Source organism: Glandiceps talaboti, chromosome 11, assembly GCF_964340395.1.
Source record: "Glandiceps talaboti chromosome 11, keGlaTala1.1, whole genome shotgun sequence".
Lineage (NCBI taxonomy): Eukaryota > Metazoa > Hemichordata > Enteropneusta > Spengelidae > Glandiceps > Glandiceps talaboti.
Genome location: NC_135559.1, coordinates 6,444,141 through 6,461,359, shown reverse-complemented (window position 1 = coordinate 6,461,359; position 17,219 = coordinate 6,444,141). Strand labels below are relative to the sequence as shown.

General features: G+C 35.6%; 1 protein-coding gene across 2 annotated transcripts; it reads left to right on the top strand.

Annotated features, from left to right (window-relative positions):
• The first annotated feature begins 12,538 nt into the window (after window positions 1–12,538).
• Window positions 12,539–17,010, top strand: LOC144442269 (neo-calmodulin-like). Of its 2 annotated transcripts, none has more exons than XM_078131568.1 (5): window positions 12,539–12,770; window positions 13,440–13,473; window positions 13,931–14,074; window positions 14,846–15,097; window positions 16,212–17,010. In XM_078131568.1, exons 1-5 carry the CDS (start codon window positions 12,702–12,704, stop codon window positions 16,259–16,261), a joined length of 549 nt encoding a protein of 182 aa, XP_077987694.1. In that variant the 5' UTR covers window positions 12,539–12,701; the 3' UTR covers window positions 16,262–17,010. The 2 variants fall into 2 exon arrangements, with proteins under 2 accessions (XP_077987694.1, XP_077987695.1); XM_078131569.1 differs by lacking the exon at window positions 12,539–12,770 and adding an exon at window positions 13,025–13,074.
• Window positions 17,011–17,219: the final 209 nt, after the last annotated feature.

The window sequence follows — 17,219 nt, the reverse complement described above, 5'->3', positions numbered from 1 at the left end:
CTTATTTCTGAAGCGAACACTACCTTAAGCATACTAATAAAGCAAGATGATTTCTTTGTAATCTGAGTCACAAAATCTGCACTGCATATGTCTCAACCAATTTTTTCGGTGTCCATTACATTCTGTCCGTGTTGATTTATTTGTTGTCATGACATTTGAGATGAGCACTGAACCTTAGTTAACGGTTTAGTTTTAAACAAGACAGCCGGCTGTTATTATTATCTTCCGCGGCTCGTAAATTTAGTGACTAAATCGATCGAATCCCCTACGTCGCCGGTTATTTTTGAATGCAAGATAGTCCGTTCATGTCGTCCACTGGAATGTTAAAACGTAAACTGAGTGGTACAAAACAGAATGAATTTCTGTCTTTTTTATCTGTCTTGCATAGCATGACAAGCTTGTTTACTATACTTGTTTAATATACTGAGCACCGCCTAGTATGGTGCATTTTGTGTACACAGCTACAGTCTAAATTTCAGGACATCATCGGAATTGACTGGTGTACATTGATTTACAATACCATGAGGATCCGCTCGATCGATTCTATGGATGGACTATTAAGAGACAACGTTTGAGCCACACTATTAGCTACCACTCAATTGTTGTTTTGAAAGCCTGGCAGGGCTGAAAAACATGACGTATCTTACAGTCTGTCCTATGCACTTATTCCTCCAAAAAATCACGAAGTCTTTATGCGGGATTCACATTTCTGGCACTGAAGGAGATCAGACAAATGAGACGAAACTTTGCAATATCTTGTTAAACTAAGAAACCATGTATAATCAATGCTGGAAAGAGCAAGCTACTGAACAAAAAATTCAGAATTAGTCTCCAAATGCCACCAGGAAAATAAATATTTGCCTCTACTGAAGTAAACCCCCGTACGTATGGAATAGTTTAGTCCGACCATCTTTTTACGCAATGAATACGTAGACATTTACGTCTATACATTGACCTTGAAAATCTTAATTTATCAGTCGCCTGATGATCTCTGAGGAAGTATGAAGTCCTGAGTAACCACTTATAACATCCTTATTCCCTGGATTAAGTCTTTAATGCTCTGAGACTGCTACTAATATTGCATCGAGCACTGTTCTCTCCAATCACACACAAACACACACACATAATTTATACACACACACACTATATATATATATATATATATATATATATATATATATATATATATATATATATATATATATATATGTATATATATATATATATATATATATATATATATATATATATATAACTGTAACAACAGAGTGAATGCCAAGTCAAGTACGGTAATGTCAAACAAATACACGCTAAATTTATAAGAGGCAAATGAAAAGTGGGCTACTTGGAGTCGGATGAATTATTACAGGAAAGGGGTTTGGCATAAATATTTTAAAATTTATAGAAAGACACACTCCGAGTGTTGATTTTAGTTTCTTGTAGGAGATTAAGTTCGCTTTGCATTAATACAGATATTAGAAGCACTTTGCTAGAAAACAGCTTTATTTACTCCATCGATATTTCTTTCCATTCCGCCTGAAGAAAACTATGAGATCGTATTATTCAGCCGCAAAATAGAATTTGGAGCACGCTATGTCTTATTTCATTGAATTTAGTTTCCATTACTCGGACGATGTACAAGAAAATCTCTTTACTCAGAATGAAGAAGCCTTTAATTTCGATGATTACTATAGGGACATGGCAACTTACGACATCGATTGACCCCGATCACCCTCGTATTTAGCTAGCACTCACAAGTTTTACAGAGCAGGTTGAAATAACATGTCCAGACCAAGGGTCTTAGATTCAACTCTGAGGCGTGTACGTGACATGCATAGTGTTTTACGGTTGTAAAAAAATAGTTGGTCGTTACTTGAAGTTAGTGACTGTATTCATGACGATTCTTCGTCTATCTATTTGGCAATCTAGATAGCTTCTGCTTTACCGTGACAGTGATTACACAATCAAGGTGTACCTGCACTCCTTGCTTGTAAATCCTTCAAGGAGCATCATTACAGTTACTTGAGGTTTTGAAAAAAAAGCATCTTAAGCATTCCATGTGTTCAGTAACATTTACATAACCAGCATCTTCCTTATTCTCCAATTCTCCCCCTGTTCCTTCGAAGCAATTATCCAATTTCTTACCTTTTCGGGTGAGCCGGACAACATGCATTGAATCATAACTTTCCTAGTTCCCTAATTAACGTGTGCATTAAGAAATTAAATTCACAATATATACGTATACAAATTTAATTGCTTCATTTACAACTTTTTCGTTTCACTGTTACAACATTGTATTGTTTTATGCATATAGAATTCTGTTAACTCTGCAAACTACACGGCAGGTAACTTTATTTTACTTTTACATGTTTTATTGGTCAATAACACGATTTCATACTCAAACATTTTCAGCTCATTGAGATATCAATAACGTGAGAAGATGTATTCAACAACAATATCGACAACATTTGAATTTGCAAGAGTTAGGTTTGAAATGCCGTTTTATATTCGATGACTGTACTAGGTGACTCGTTCACTAAAGGTGTAACAGTGCAATGAGAGAGGCTGTAAGTTTGCAATCATCTCAGAAAAATCCTGCCAATATGATACCATGGAAGTCGGTTTAAAAGCAAGTATTTTGCATTGTCTGGCTACACTAAAATCCTACTAACATTGCTACATTTTATCGTCTGGCTAGACAAATATGTTACATTTTAATCCATCGATGTATATAAAAGTACACGTTAAATTATGATTTTGTGACGATCTGCTAGATAATGATAGCTTACTTCTGAAAATGTAGAAATAATGGTAGGAATTTCCTCCGGCTAGCCGATGGAAAAAAACCGTGTTAGAAAAATATGTAGAGACATCACACAATAGGATTATGCACTCTTTGTGAGACAGTAAGAGTTGCTTTGATTTAGTAAGTGATTTTTTTAGTTAGCTTGTAAAATGTACCTGCATTTTAGTAATATTTGTGGGACCCTGACCGCCGACGACCTACGTTTTGTTTATTTTCAAGTCAACTGACTTCAATTGTAAAAGTCAGTTGATATGATGCATGCATAGACAGACATGTAGCATGCATGACCTGTTTGCCCCAAGGTTGAACGAACTACTGCATGCTTATAAGAGAAAATATAACCAAACTTGCATAGCGCTGAAATCCATGTTTTAAACCAACACCGGGTGTACGTAACTTTGAAAAAACAAAAATACCCTTGTTAAACACCCACCACATGTTTATCTAACAGATGAATTCTTACGTTTGATGACCAGTCGAAATATAAATTTAAAATATGGTTGATTGTCACCTGGCTTATTTTGAAACAGATCTTTCATGAATCCAGCGGGATTTCACGTATACTACTAATCTGTACAATAACATCCACATGTAGTCTTATTTTGTTAGGTGGAATCATCTTGTGATTATTTTGGACAAATCGAACACACCGGTTTAGAAACCCTAACTTAAATTACTTTATTCTGCTTTGTATATTACCATATTCAACTCCCGTGGAGTTGTATACATAAAATATATATACATTCTTTTTTTATAAAATAGCTTTTACTCCTTTAAAAGGCATAGCAGCTGGAAACATCGGTTTGTAATTGTGGTGACTTCTGTTATTCTGCCCAGTGGAGCATATGTAATCACCTAGAGACAGTCCTTCATGTTACATTGTATTCATACCAGTAATATTATTTTATATATTTTATAATATTAGACCTGTATAAATTAACAATTTGAATAAGATAGTATTGGAAATGATTTAGCCCTCATTACTATTGCAATGGAACAATATTAGCAACGCAGTGGGAACATATAACTGCTAAAATAACATTCCAAAGGAGGAAGCTTGAGTTTGTATTTGCTTTCTATCAGCTTGAGTCAAAATAGTGTATGTCTTCAGCTACTATGTCTTCTATTTACAAACTCTAATGGTGTAAGTGTTTACATTTTTAACAGTTTTGTGATTTTCTAGCATCTGAAAAATTAAGTATTACTGCTATTGTATAGCACACACATACACGTACATTTACGATGATATATGCAGTGTCATGTTTATAGCTATGCGTAGACTTGGGGGCATGACATCGCGACACGACATCACTGTCGGCATGTTACAACTTCCACTCCCGGCCTTTAAGTAAAAATTATCTATTATTTACAGTTGGCTGACGTCGATTTTACTTTTGGTTGATTACGAACGATTGTGCATAGTAACACAGGCGTAATTACCGAGTTTAGTCAAATCTAAGTAATTTGAATTGACAGTTTTTAACTTGGTGACCCGACATCTGGTATTATAATAACAGCTATGTGATTTGTGCCGAAATTTACACGATTTGTGAATTCTAAGTAGATTGCATAGAAAGTTATAGGGTATAATCACAGATTTATAAACCAGTTGTCGTTTTTTCAATGAAATGTACATGATCATTGCCTAAATATGTCTATTTCATTGAATATTACATGACATTTGAACATCTTTGTGAATTATATATTAATTTTCATTGAAATTTATTCAGTTCATGAATTTTGTGTCAATTTCATGGACATTTACATACTTTATGAATTTTGTGTCAATTTCATGGAAATTCATATGAAATGTTAACATCTTTGTAATTTGAGAATTCTGTGTTAATTTCATCATGATCCTGAATTATGGTAGCATTTATTAACTTCAACTTTCGGTGCAGTTTAAGCAATACTCATTTCTCTACATTTCTCTACAAGATATGCAACACTGTTTAAACGTAACTTATTTTATTAGTTTTCTTTCTGTGCTGTTAACGTCTCTCAAAATACATACGGAGATATAAAGACTTCCATATCACAGAGAAACATATTTTGGATTACTTTCAAGCAATAATATTTGCAACAGAGATACATTTGAGAGCCTTTTTCATTACTTAAAGCTGGACTAGCTGCAACTGGAATGGTTTTTATAAAAACTGTTTTGTTAAATAATATGATTGTAATACTGATTTCAGGTCCGCACTCAAAAATCAGTGCCCCAATGCGGTCATGATTTCAACTTGTTACTGTACTAATTATGAATACAATCGATCCCTAATTAACATGTACAGTGTCTAACTATTGATGATTGTTACAATTTTCAGTGAATGTATTTTTTGGTTTTCTGATCGATAAAAGATACTCCAGTTGCTGCTAGTACAGTTTGGAAATATATGCATCGCATCTTACATATTGCTATTTCTATGCAGGTTGTTTTAAAACATATATATTCAAATGATATGCTAATTTGAGTGGTTGCCACATCTTGTAATATACTATACAAAGTATTTGTAAAAACTGAGGTTACAATATTCCATATGTGTTGCATGATGTAGCACGACACATACTGAACGTATCTAGAGTTGCTGTACAAACTATCGAAAATAAATGTATTGTTCGTGATCAATATGACAGGCAATCCTGTCAATTTTCATCGATGTTCAGTTGGTCACAGACGAGGCCAAAACAACAAATTAATAAAGAGAAAATTACTGTAATTCAAGAGCGAGTCTGGTTATTCTGTCGGCATTCATCGTATTAAAGCAATTAGAAGCTATAGTAAGCTTGATTAAGAGAATTATTTGTAAGGCTATCATAGATTTGTTCAAGGTTAACTTGTGTAAAAAATATATTGGTCTTGTGCAAATACCTGTAACAAGGTCTATTCATGTTCGCCCTCTACGGCAAGTCAGGGTATGATCACGTTCACAATAGCAATCTCTAAAAATACATGTATGGGTTCATTAATAGGACAATGGCAGATGGATTATCGTCAATCTAAAAATGATACAAGCTAATTATAAAACTATCATTGCGATATGTTGACTTGATGTAGTTTATAAATGACAGCAGGGTACACATATCTGCCTCACCAATTCACGGCGTAGAAATCAGACATCTGTGTAATCTGCCACTACATGAAACAGCAATAGTTTTGTGTCTGTCTTGTTTCCTGATAGGACGTATACATTTGTCATACTAATATTACAGAGATATAGCTTTTTCCAGCCAGCTGGAAAAATGGAGCGCTTGGCTGGATGGAGCGATGACATCACCATGTGAATGCTTAACTCTGTGTGCTAAAGAGATTGCAATATGGATTGAGTGCTCCCTTGGCAGTTGAGGGCGTATGTATGTGCCGCTATGAAAATGCCAGGGGCAATAACTGAGTAGCGCTTTGAGCAGTGTAGGATGATAGAAACTAACATTATTATCGTTATTGAAATGAGAGTCAAATTAAGCAGATCTTATCGACCGAACCGTACATTACACATCAAAATGACTACATGCACCAAATGCGTGCTAAGGAGTGTCGACAATCCATAGTTACGCATGAATGTACATTATGTATTTGTATATCACCGAGTTCTCTACCAGTAAATTAGATTTAATAATATCTATTAAAGAACCTATTGTTGCCATGACATTAAGTACATAGTGTTGTAACGTTCAGTCGATATGTCTGTCTGCGTTGAGTTCTAAATGTTAATGTTGTTATCAGCTAGGTATATAGATGTCATATTTAGCGTAGGCACTGTCCGTACCTTCACATGGGTTCGAAGAGTTCAAACTGTACATAGCGTGTAATCTTTCTGTACTGAACGACCTGCAATCTCGATTGCAAGATATACGTTGTGTAGTTTCGCCAGAATAGGCCTTCTAATTAGTGGTGGCATAGACCAGCAGGACACCCTGTATCTTACAAACTGTGCCTACAACCGTTCTCACATGACCATTACAATTCGATGATTATGTGCTATAATCTTTAACGAGGTTTTGGGCTAACTTAAGACGAATTTTATCTATCTAGCCAATAAATCTTATATAAATCTTGAAGATGCGTTGGTGTTCCACTCATAAGACACGACGTTTTTTAACACACATATATGCAGAGACAATTGCAAATACAAAATAAGCAATTATTGGTGCTGCGCACAGTAGGAATATAAAAATAGACAAGTTACCATGTTGAATTCATTATCAGTCCGTATGTAAACAACTGAAGCCATTAATATCATCCAGTCCCATCCATGTGTAATGTTTCTGCTGTTTCTACTGCACTGTAAACTAATGGCAGTGTCTGATCACTCTTCAAGGTGACTGGATAAAGGATTCTGCTGTGTGTGTGTGTTATGTCTCTCTTATTGTGGTAATCTGGAGTTGAAATTTGCCCATCTCTGTGTTGAAAACATCATATCCCATGAGTGAAACACCAACACCAAAACAACGTCGTATCTGTTGTATTTATCTATTATCATTGTAGTTATAATTATGTGCGTATTGCAACGAGTTATAACATCTCCATCATACAGCATTGATAGATTTATGCATATGCATTTCTCTATTTACGATCATGACGTCAGTGGATATTTTTGGGTATACCCAAAAATTGCATCATAGAGGCATTCATTTAGTAAAAGTTAAATGTATATGTTTCAGTTAGTACAATAACATGTTATTCATCAAGCGAAACACAATAATACAATGAATAACACTCTGATCTTGCACATGTGCCTTTAAGGTTTTTCTCACAATGTGTACTCTTTCATTTTTTTGTACATAGTTTTGATATGTTAACATACAGTTGACTGTCAACTTTTGTTTAAGGTCGTGTTTCTCTCCAACTTTAACGTCCATATTAAGGCCATTCAAAGCAAATATTGTGGTTCATTATCCAACTGTATTGTTTTCCATGTCTGACCCGATTTTTATGTAGTTCGAGAAGAAGAAAAAGAGTATCGAAAAAGTCGGTAATATTGATAAAATAAAAAGAAAAATTAGAGATGTCACGATCCCAAGGACTGAAATTATAAAACGTTTATTCCAATCTACATAATTTTTTAAAGGTATGGTAATGAAAAACACATGGTTTATTTTGATTGGCCCTAATTGGTATGGTCATGTGACCCTCGGGATATTGTCACTGTGAGACATTCTGTTTTGTGGTCAGCGATTACATGGTCGAACTATTCATTAAATTGTAATAGTGGTGTTACGTTCATTATTGCAAGTGTCTTATGGTATCTTTATTAGTGAAAACAAAACAAAATATAAATGAATGAATTAAAATTCGATGAATAAAATAGATTGAAAAAAACATACTTGACATGTGATTTTATTTTTTGTATTACATGCATTTACTTGTACATATATGTTGTTGTTAATGTTAATATTGTTGTTGTTGTTGTTGTTGTTGTTTACGGTCATGTATATGTTTATACCACACCACAGAGTGTACAGTTGTTGTATTCATTTTTTACATTCTTCACATTTTATTGTGACTTTTTTTTTCATCAGTCGGACAATTCATTTCCTGTTGCAAATTACAATATCGTATTTTGAGACAGTCAAGTCTGTAGGGATTGATGGCATCTGCATTTATGACATATTGCAATTAACAGTCACGAGTCGTAATTAAACATTGTCATCCTGTTTTTATCATGATAAACTTGAAGACTAGATAGGTCGAATGGTGTTCATTACATATCAAACCAAATCTATCCTATCATAACTTCATCGTTCTTTTTTCTAGAATCATTTTTTATTTTGCGGTAATTTCCAACGAAAATCAAGAAACCTTACACAATACGTTGTATAGCTGGACACATTTATTTTTTACTAACATTGCTACATTTTATCCTCTGCCTCAACAAAATCTTACTAACATTGGTACATTGTATCGTCTGCCTCAACAAAATCTTACTAACATTGCTACATTGTATCTTCTGCCTCAACAAAATTTTACTAACATTGCTACATGCTATCGTCTGCCTTAACAAAAACTTACTAACATTGCTACATTTTATCGTCTGCCTCAAAAAAATCTTACTAACATTGCTACATGCTATCGTCTGCCTCAACAAAATCTTACTAACGTTCCTACATTTTATCGTCTGCCTCATCAAAATCTTACTAACATTGCTACATTGTATCTTCTGCCTCAACAAAATCTTACTAACGTTCCTACATTTTATCGTCTGCCTTAACAAAAACTTACTAACATTGCTACATTTTATCTTCTGCCTCAACAAAATCTTACTAACATTGCTTCATTGTATCGTCTGCCTCAACAAAATCTTACTAACATTATTACATTTTATCATCTGCCTCGACAACGATCTTACCAGCATCGATTCTTTAATCATCTGGCGTGACATCCATCTTTGTTTAACCAACATTGCTACACTTTTTTCGACGATGGTTAGCTACCATCAGTTTTAATATACAAAGACAACACGTCACGGTAAACCAAACATTGCTGCGTTCATAATATTGATATGTTTGGGACAGCCAAAAAACTAAAATGTAACAACTCTATTTCAATCATTGTCATACCAGACGATAACGTGGAAAGGTTAATTAGATTTTTTGATGAGTCAGACAATACAACCCATAACACCAAAGTAAAGCATTTTTTATATGTACCACAATCGTTTATAACATCCATATCAAGTGTAAAAGTATACTGTTTCATTTGCTAATTGACCACATGTACATTAGAAAGGAAACATGCTGGGCTTGTAAATATACCAACCGAAACATTATACTTTTACACTTGATATGAATGCTATAAACAAATGTAGCACATAGAGAAAGTACTTTACTTCAATGTTACTAGTTGTAACATTTAGCAAACCTGTGCGATATTTGTCTGGCTGGATGATAAAATGTAGCAATGTTGGTAGGCTTTTGTCGAACCAGACGTCGACATTATGTTTCAGGTTTCGTGGTTTTCGTTGTAATATATAGGTCACAGTTCTAAACACCTCTGTCCTTTAAAGGCTACGACAAAAAGAACCATTTTTACATTTAGACACCATGTGGCTTATCCAATTTACATGGCTGTATACATATGAAAGAACTATTGTGGTTATTATTTAAGCTGTTCGAAGGGCATTAAGCTAAGGTTTTCTATTCGTGTTTTCTCATTTTTTTGTGGGGGAGGGGTAATTATTGCTGCGTATTGAAGTGTAATAACTGAAACATACTTAACCAACAATTGTTATTAGTAGAACTCATGCTAAAACCTGGTTTTCAGATATAGACGACGTACCATACGAAACTTGCTATTCAGACATACATGTATTACATAAACGATTTGATGACGTTATTTAGCACACATATCATAAAATGTCTGGGATATATCACATTTTGCCAACGACTGTATTGGCAACTCCAGAAGATGTTTGTTTAATGCCATGGGGTGGGGGTGGGGGTGGGGTTAGGGGGTCATACATGGAAATTACAATTTATAACTAATCTCTGAAGTTAATGTGAGGGCGCACTTCAATTTCTAATGTGTGTGAGCGTCATGGATGAGCCAGCACCGTATGGCTGGGGCGCACATCATATAGTTTAAGGAACTTAGAAATATGATACCGTTGGTCAAAGTAATTGTACCATACATACAATTGAGTGAAGCTGAGAGATAGACTGGTATTTTAAGAAAGGTTAGAAATAAAACAAATTTCACTAAAGAATATCGCCAAAAATAGCAAAAATTATTAACGCTCGTATTGTAAATTATACGCATACATTTTGTGTTTCAATGTTGGTATTGTTTAGTGTATACCCTCTAGTCACTTGCTTCCTCATGCGATTACGTATACGTCACTAAAATGCAAAAGAACTGAAAAAAAAATCATTGTTCAGTATACAAATCGCACAACACGATATATTGTCACAGTTTTTGACAAAATGTCACAGACATGTTTCACGATAGCAAAGGTCATTGTTAATCAAACAAAAAACAGTTGAAGCGGAAATCTTCGAAAACACCGTCTACAAGCTAGACGTCTAGTAGAACACACATAAGCAAATGTCTGCTTTGTTATGGCTCGTTAAAAAAAGTTATCTTTGCATACAAGGTAATTATCCCGCCAAAACCCAGCCCTACATTCAACTTGTTTTTGTTTTGTTTTGTGAACTGCAGTCAGTTCAACTTGAACAGGGCTGAACCAATTGGGGACACGAACTCGAAAATGGTTCATTTGAGTTGAAAGATCAAGCTTTAAGTCCAACTGCCTACGTTTAAAGTTGTTTTTTGTGTTACATTTATCAACATTACAACTTCCGAGTCCTTTAGAGGTCTTAGGTTTCTTTAGGGTCTAAATACAATGCCATAAACGTAAAACGTACAGATCATGATCAGCTAAGAACCCAAACACGGCAGATTACTGGACACGTCTGTAATATGCCTAATGTTGGGTATATGCTGCAAGTTGTAACATGGTCTATACATTTGGTAAGATTTCAGCGCTGCATTCACTTACCTGTAACAGATTCGTTGTTACAGGTGTGTATACATTGTTGCGATAACATGACTGGACCACAAATGGTCGCCACAGATGCGTACCTAGATATATACATGTATGTGTGCAAGTTGCAATTGCATGATATGGACTCTGCATATTCGATAAGGTTTCGGGATGGTCCGTATGCACATACTTTGCACATGTGACAGGCATGTTGGTACAGGTGTGTATACCGATAATTTCTGAAGAGTATCCAGCAAACGGTTCTAATAATGTTTCACGTACATGTACAAATTAAAACACATTATGATAAAATCAGACGTATGACATGCCTCTGTATACACATCTATGTATAGAGTCATCTATGTATAGAGTCATGTACAAACACCGTACTGTCACCATGGTCACATGTAAAGACAGAATCTATGGCATGCCTGTACACATATCAACGTATCAGTAGTGTACCCGAAACATGTACAAATGTATAAAGTCCTGTTACAACCCTGAACCGTCATGTAGATCTGTACTGTATCACAGGTGTGTTATAGGGTCTTCACATGACCTGTTACAGGGTTAAACTTTTATTTGGTGTTTAAAACTTATTATTATAATGATAATTGGTTCGCTATAAGATGGGGTTGTAGTTTAGTAAAGTAATGACTTGAGGGCGCAGTCTATACATACACCAAAGCTACTTGTGTACATTATATGCAAGAAAATCTCCCCCGATGTTCGTAGGAGCTACTAACTATAGTTGTATGAGTGCCTTAGCGAGGATGTATTACTGTATTATGGAACAATTCCACTCTCCCATGCTTATTAAAGGATCAGCGTAGATGTCAAATTAATTTTAAATGAAAATAAAGTAAAATATGTCGTGACAGAGCTAATAAGAAATACAAGCTTATACAAACAAATTACATACAAACTGAGAAAAGACGAACTGACAAATCAAATGAACTCAACGCCAGTTAAACGAATTGTGCATCATACAATTGGTTATTGCTATGGCAACTATCCTAACCTGGAAATCAATGTACCGAATGTATTTAGGAAATCAAACCCTGTTTTTGTACTCAATTTCTACAGATTTATTTTGTTACTTTTTTCATAGCTTGCCAAACAATTAACATTTAAAATGTGTTTTGTTGAGATATTTGAAGCATAGTAGCAAGTGATCTACGGTATACAAGACAACCAGTGAACCCACATTCATTCACACACGAACGCGTACTCGAACGCAATTTTAATGGTTAGGGTGTGTTTCCGTATTATGTCCATCAACTCAAGCACGACATATTCGATTCATAAGGAGATATCCCCCTTATACGTAAACTCAGACTCGAAGACGTTCCCTGCACCGCTGGACCGTTCATTTTTTAACACCACTGAAATCCCAAATCGTTGCCTCAACATTTCAAATGTATCGGAAGCTAGTAACGGAGTTTGACAAGGGTCATGCTGAAGCCGCTGAGCAGTCTGAGTCTACCGTAAGTCAATTTTCCTTTCAATAGCGGATTTTGTGACAATATGCCCCTATTGGTCAAGACCCGACTACGTGCCACCATTTCTCCCCTATTCTTGACTGCGCTTTAGGGTTTGAGATTTATTTAACGAGTTTCATAAATTATAAGAAAATGAGAAAAAAACACAATAGGGGTGTTGACTATTGGGATCAACGGGTCAGTGCAATATATCGTGTATTTTAACTTTCTGGTCTTAAGTCAGTACCATTAAAGTGTTTCATATAATTTGCTACCGAAGGAGGACGCAACAACTAGCGGATCACTAATGGTAAGTATTTACGAAAAAAAAGAGTTCAAGTCAACATATATATTAGATATACCAAACACAGTCAGAAGCTTGCTGTATTATGATCAATTTTATTCCTAACTATTCGACATTCTGTGTATATATTTGAAGTTAATATGCGCTCAAAATTAAGGATAGCAGACGCTGACCCATGACCTTAGACTCGGTCGTCAAAGAACACTAATTGCACGTTTGAAGGTTGTGTTTAGAATCTGTAGGCCATAACGTTTGACGCCACGATAAAAAAAAACTCCACGGCAAGAGACACAAAAGAAACGTAGAGAAGTCCTGACATGTTCTAACACCATCTTTTTTTGTTATATCTGATTTCTTTATGTCACCCCAAGGACGAAGTCGAGCTTACGGCAGAACAAAGAGACGGTAGGTTATTTTAAGTGTCCGTATCAGCATAGTTTTAGCTTGCAGGTTGAAGCCATAATTTTCAGAAATGGAAATAAAAGTAACAGAAAAACGTAGCACAATACGGCTTACCAGAAAACATGGTATATTTTATTTAAGAGTTAAACAGACGGCTATTTTGAAATGTCAAAAATGACGGTGGGTAATAACAAAAGCCTTTGTTAACCTCCATTGAGCGAAGAAGACCCATAACTTTTTATTTATTTAATTCATAAGTTATTACCTCGCAGATGTATAGATACAAGTTTAAGGACTTTCTGAAAGAGCTTCATGAGTGGCGCCAGTATATATGGACATTTTGTCCAACATATTATACAGCACCTACATTTTTTTGTATTTTATGTTTTGGCTCTAACAATGCCTTTGTGATACTCTTTCACGTGTTTGAGACGCTCCCTGTCACCTCATCTATTGTCAGATCTGAAAGAGGCGTTCACTTTGTTTGACAAAGATGGCGACGGTAATATCACCGTCAAAGAATTAGGTATTGTCATGAGGTCGCTGGGACAGTATCCAACCGAAGCTGAATTGCAGGACATCGTGAATGAGGTAGATGCCGATGGTATGTGTTTTCTTCTCCTGGTTATTTCAGTGTGTGTTTTATTGCCTTCAACTCTCCAATTTAAATTGCACAATACAAGAAGCAGATGATTGGACTTACAATCAAGACAGGCAGACTTTGAGAAAGTGACTGAATTGTCCACATTGAAATAACACTGATTAACACCATTTCACTGACACTTGTCGTCGCAAATGAATGAATTCCTTTACTGCGAAATAGTTACCTTTCAGTTATCGTCAATATACATCGTGTATGTCTACTGTCCGCCTATCAGCTTTGATGCATGTAACTTTGTGAGAATCAATATTTTCAATTTAGACGATTGAAAGAAGTCATTGTAAAGTTAGTACAGAATACATTTAATTACTCAATACAACAATTATCGTAAATCGGAATAATTAAAGAAACAGGGGTTAAAGGTCAATGTGTATTCTGTCGACGTTTCTCTGTCTCTATATGTCTGTCTGTCTGTCTGTCTGTCTGTCTGCCTGCCTGTCTGTCCGTATCTGTCTCTGCCTCTTTCCGTGTCCCCCTCTATGTCCGTCTCTCTCTCTCGCTCTCTCTGTTTCTGTCTCGCTGTCTTTCTCTGCCTATATCATTTCATCTGTCTGTCTCCCCCTTCTCCTCTATTTGTCTGTCTATATGTCTCTGTGTCTGTCTCTCTTCTCTGTCTGTCTCTCTCATCGTATGTTCAGAGTACTATCGACTCTACAATTAAGCGCAACAATTAATGTCAAAAGGTAAATATTATGTTGTGACTTGTGCTTGTAGGCGATGGTACGATTGATTTCGAGGAATTTCAAGACATGATGGCGAGGCGGTCCAGGCGATTCGAGGACGTTGATCCGGTCAGAGAGCTTAGAGAAACGTTTAGAGTATTTGACACAGATGGCGATGGGTTTATCACGAATGACGAACTTAGACACATCATGAAGGGATTGGGGGTAATCTTAACGGAGGAGGAGGGTGCTGAGATGATCAAAGAGGCGGACGCTGATGAGGATGGCATGGTTAGCTTTGAAGGTAGCAAACTGATAATTAATTAATAGCAATAATTTACACTAGGTCTTCAGCTGAAAATACTTTCTATCCATCTGTTTATGCAAAGATTTCAATCAGACGACACGGTGGAAAATAAATCACGATTTTGTGTCATAAAACTGAAATTATATCAGCGGCAGCTTCAGACTATTTTAATATTTTAAATTGTAAATGTCTGACAACAACAAAAATTACTAATAACATTGCTACATTGTATCGTCTGGCTCGACAAAATCGAGCAATTGACATTCCCCTAACGTGGCAGATGGTGAAAACATCGAACTATGACCATATCTTTCCATATCTTGCGGATTATATGTATATGTATAATGCTCAGAAAAGACTAGTTAGATAAAAGAATACCACTTCATTTATAGGTATACGTTTGTGCGTTACTATACACACAACACAGTAAGAAAACGTAGCGAATTTATATTTTCCGGTACGGACCCTAAAACCAGTGCCGCCATCAACAGAACAGGTTGAATTTGCACACAGGATATAAACATTTGCGAGACAGGTTGTGAACGAATATGTGACTCATGTAGTAACTGGGTTAATGCTTTTATGTTGAATATTCAATTACCACTACCATATATGGTATCAAGGCAGGTCAAAGTACAATAACGACGAATTCAAAACCAAAACTTCCACTTAAGATTTACATTATACTACCTACGGACATAATCGACCACCAATGAACGAGTACCAATGTCTTTTATAAGTAACTGAACAATTACAAAATATATCTTCGGTTGCTTCCATGAAAAAAAAGTCCTGATTGCAGCCATTGTAGGTTTAAACCGTGCGTCACCGCATTGACGGAACAATAACATCTACATCTAGTCAAAACACATGTGAGCACGCAGTGATAAGAACGAAAATGTATGCAACTATACGGAACCATAACGAAGGAATTTCGCTTTTTTGAGTATATGCAACAATCAGACTTGGTCACTTCGATGGGTAAAACTTACGTCAAATATATTTGTTATATAACTTTCACAGTACGTACAGTACTCAATATATAGAGTGTACACAAATAAATACCGAAGACGTAATTTCTAACTTTAATTCTCGATCCTACTTACCACAGATTTCGTCAAGATGATGGGTGAGGAGGTACCAACGAAAAAAGAGAACTAGTCATTAACAAAACACGACATCAAAGAATGACCGAAGGATGTTGAGCATCGTGTCAACTGATAACGTTTCATACCAACACTGTCCAAACTGTTTAGAACGGAATGATACGTCAGAACAAACGTACGCACGAACGACAGTGACAGCTGGCTATCCTATCCGCAATATCGTAACAGAAAGAATATAACTTAAAGTCCAGGGCTTCAATACCGGGGTTCTATATCTTGGACTCACAAGAACTACATATGGTCACTCTTTTGCACAGGACCAACTTTTTATGCATCTCTGCCTGACAACTGTCTTTCCGGCGTCACATCTAAGTTTTACTTATGACCGGAACTGGACCTTTTACATTCACATTATGAACTAAGACGGTTATCAAATAAAAGCGAAATCCGAAGAGTCCAGTAAAAAACAATATGCAATCATGGTCACTTTTAATTTGGCAACTATGTGAAAAACAAAAGTAAATTTTGTTATCAGTTTTAGACACAAGAGACCGCTGTTCCGGATTTCAGGGTATCAGTTCATTTGTTTTACTTTTTCGCTGAATAATCTTGATGTAAAGCCTTTATGGATACGTGACTCTAGCTATTTAACATGAAAGCGAGAAATGTGACACCATGGCCGACCAGCCTTGATATTGTCCTCTGTGAATAGCTTTGTCGTTCTGCTCTCTTGCCAAGTCGATATTGCTTGAAGGTTACATTTTTTATTTGTATAAATCTGCAATATTTTGTTTATAATATATGAATTATCCTCTCTGCAATCAGTGTTTTTTTTCACTTATTCTCTACTGTTGCCATGGATACATTTTCATCTTCATTTCCTAAGTAGACAGAAGTCAACCAGATGACATCACAAGGCAAACACAAGACAAATATTAGACCATGATCGTTGACGATACACATTATGCATTATTTAGTCGCTAATCATCTAATGTCAAATGATGATGATGATG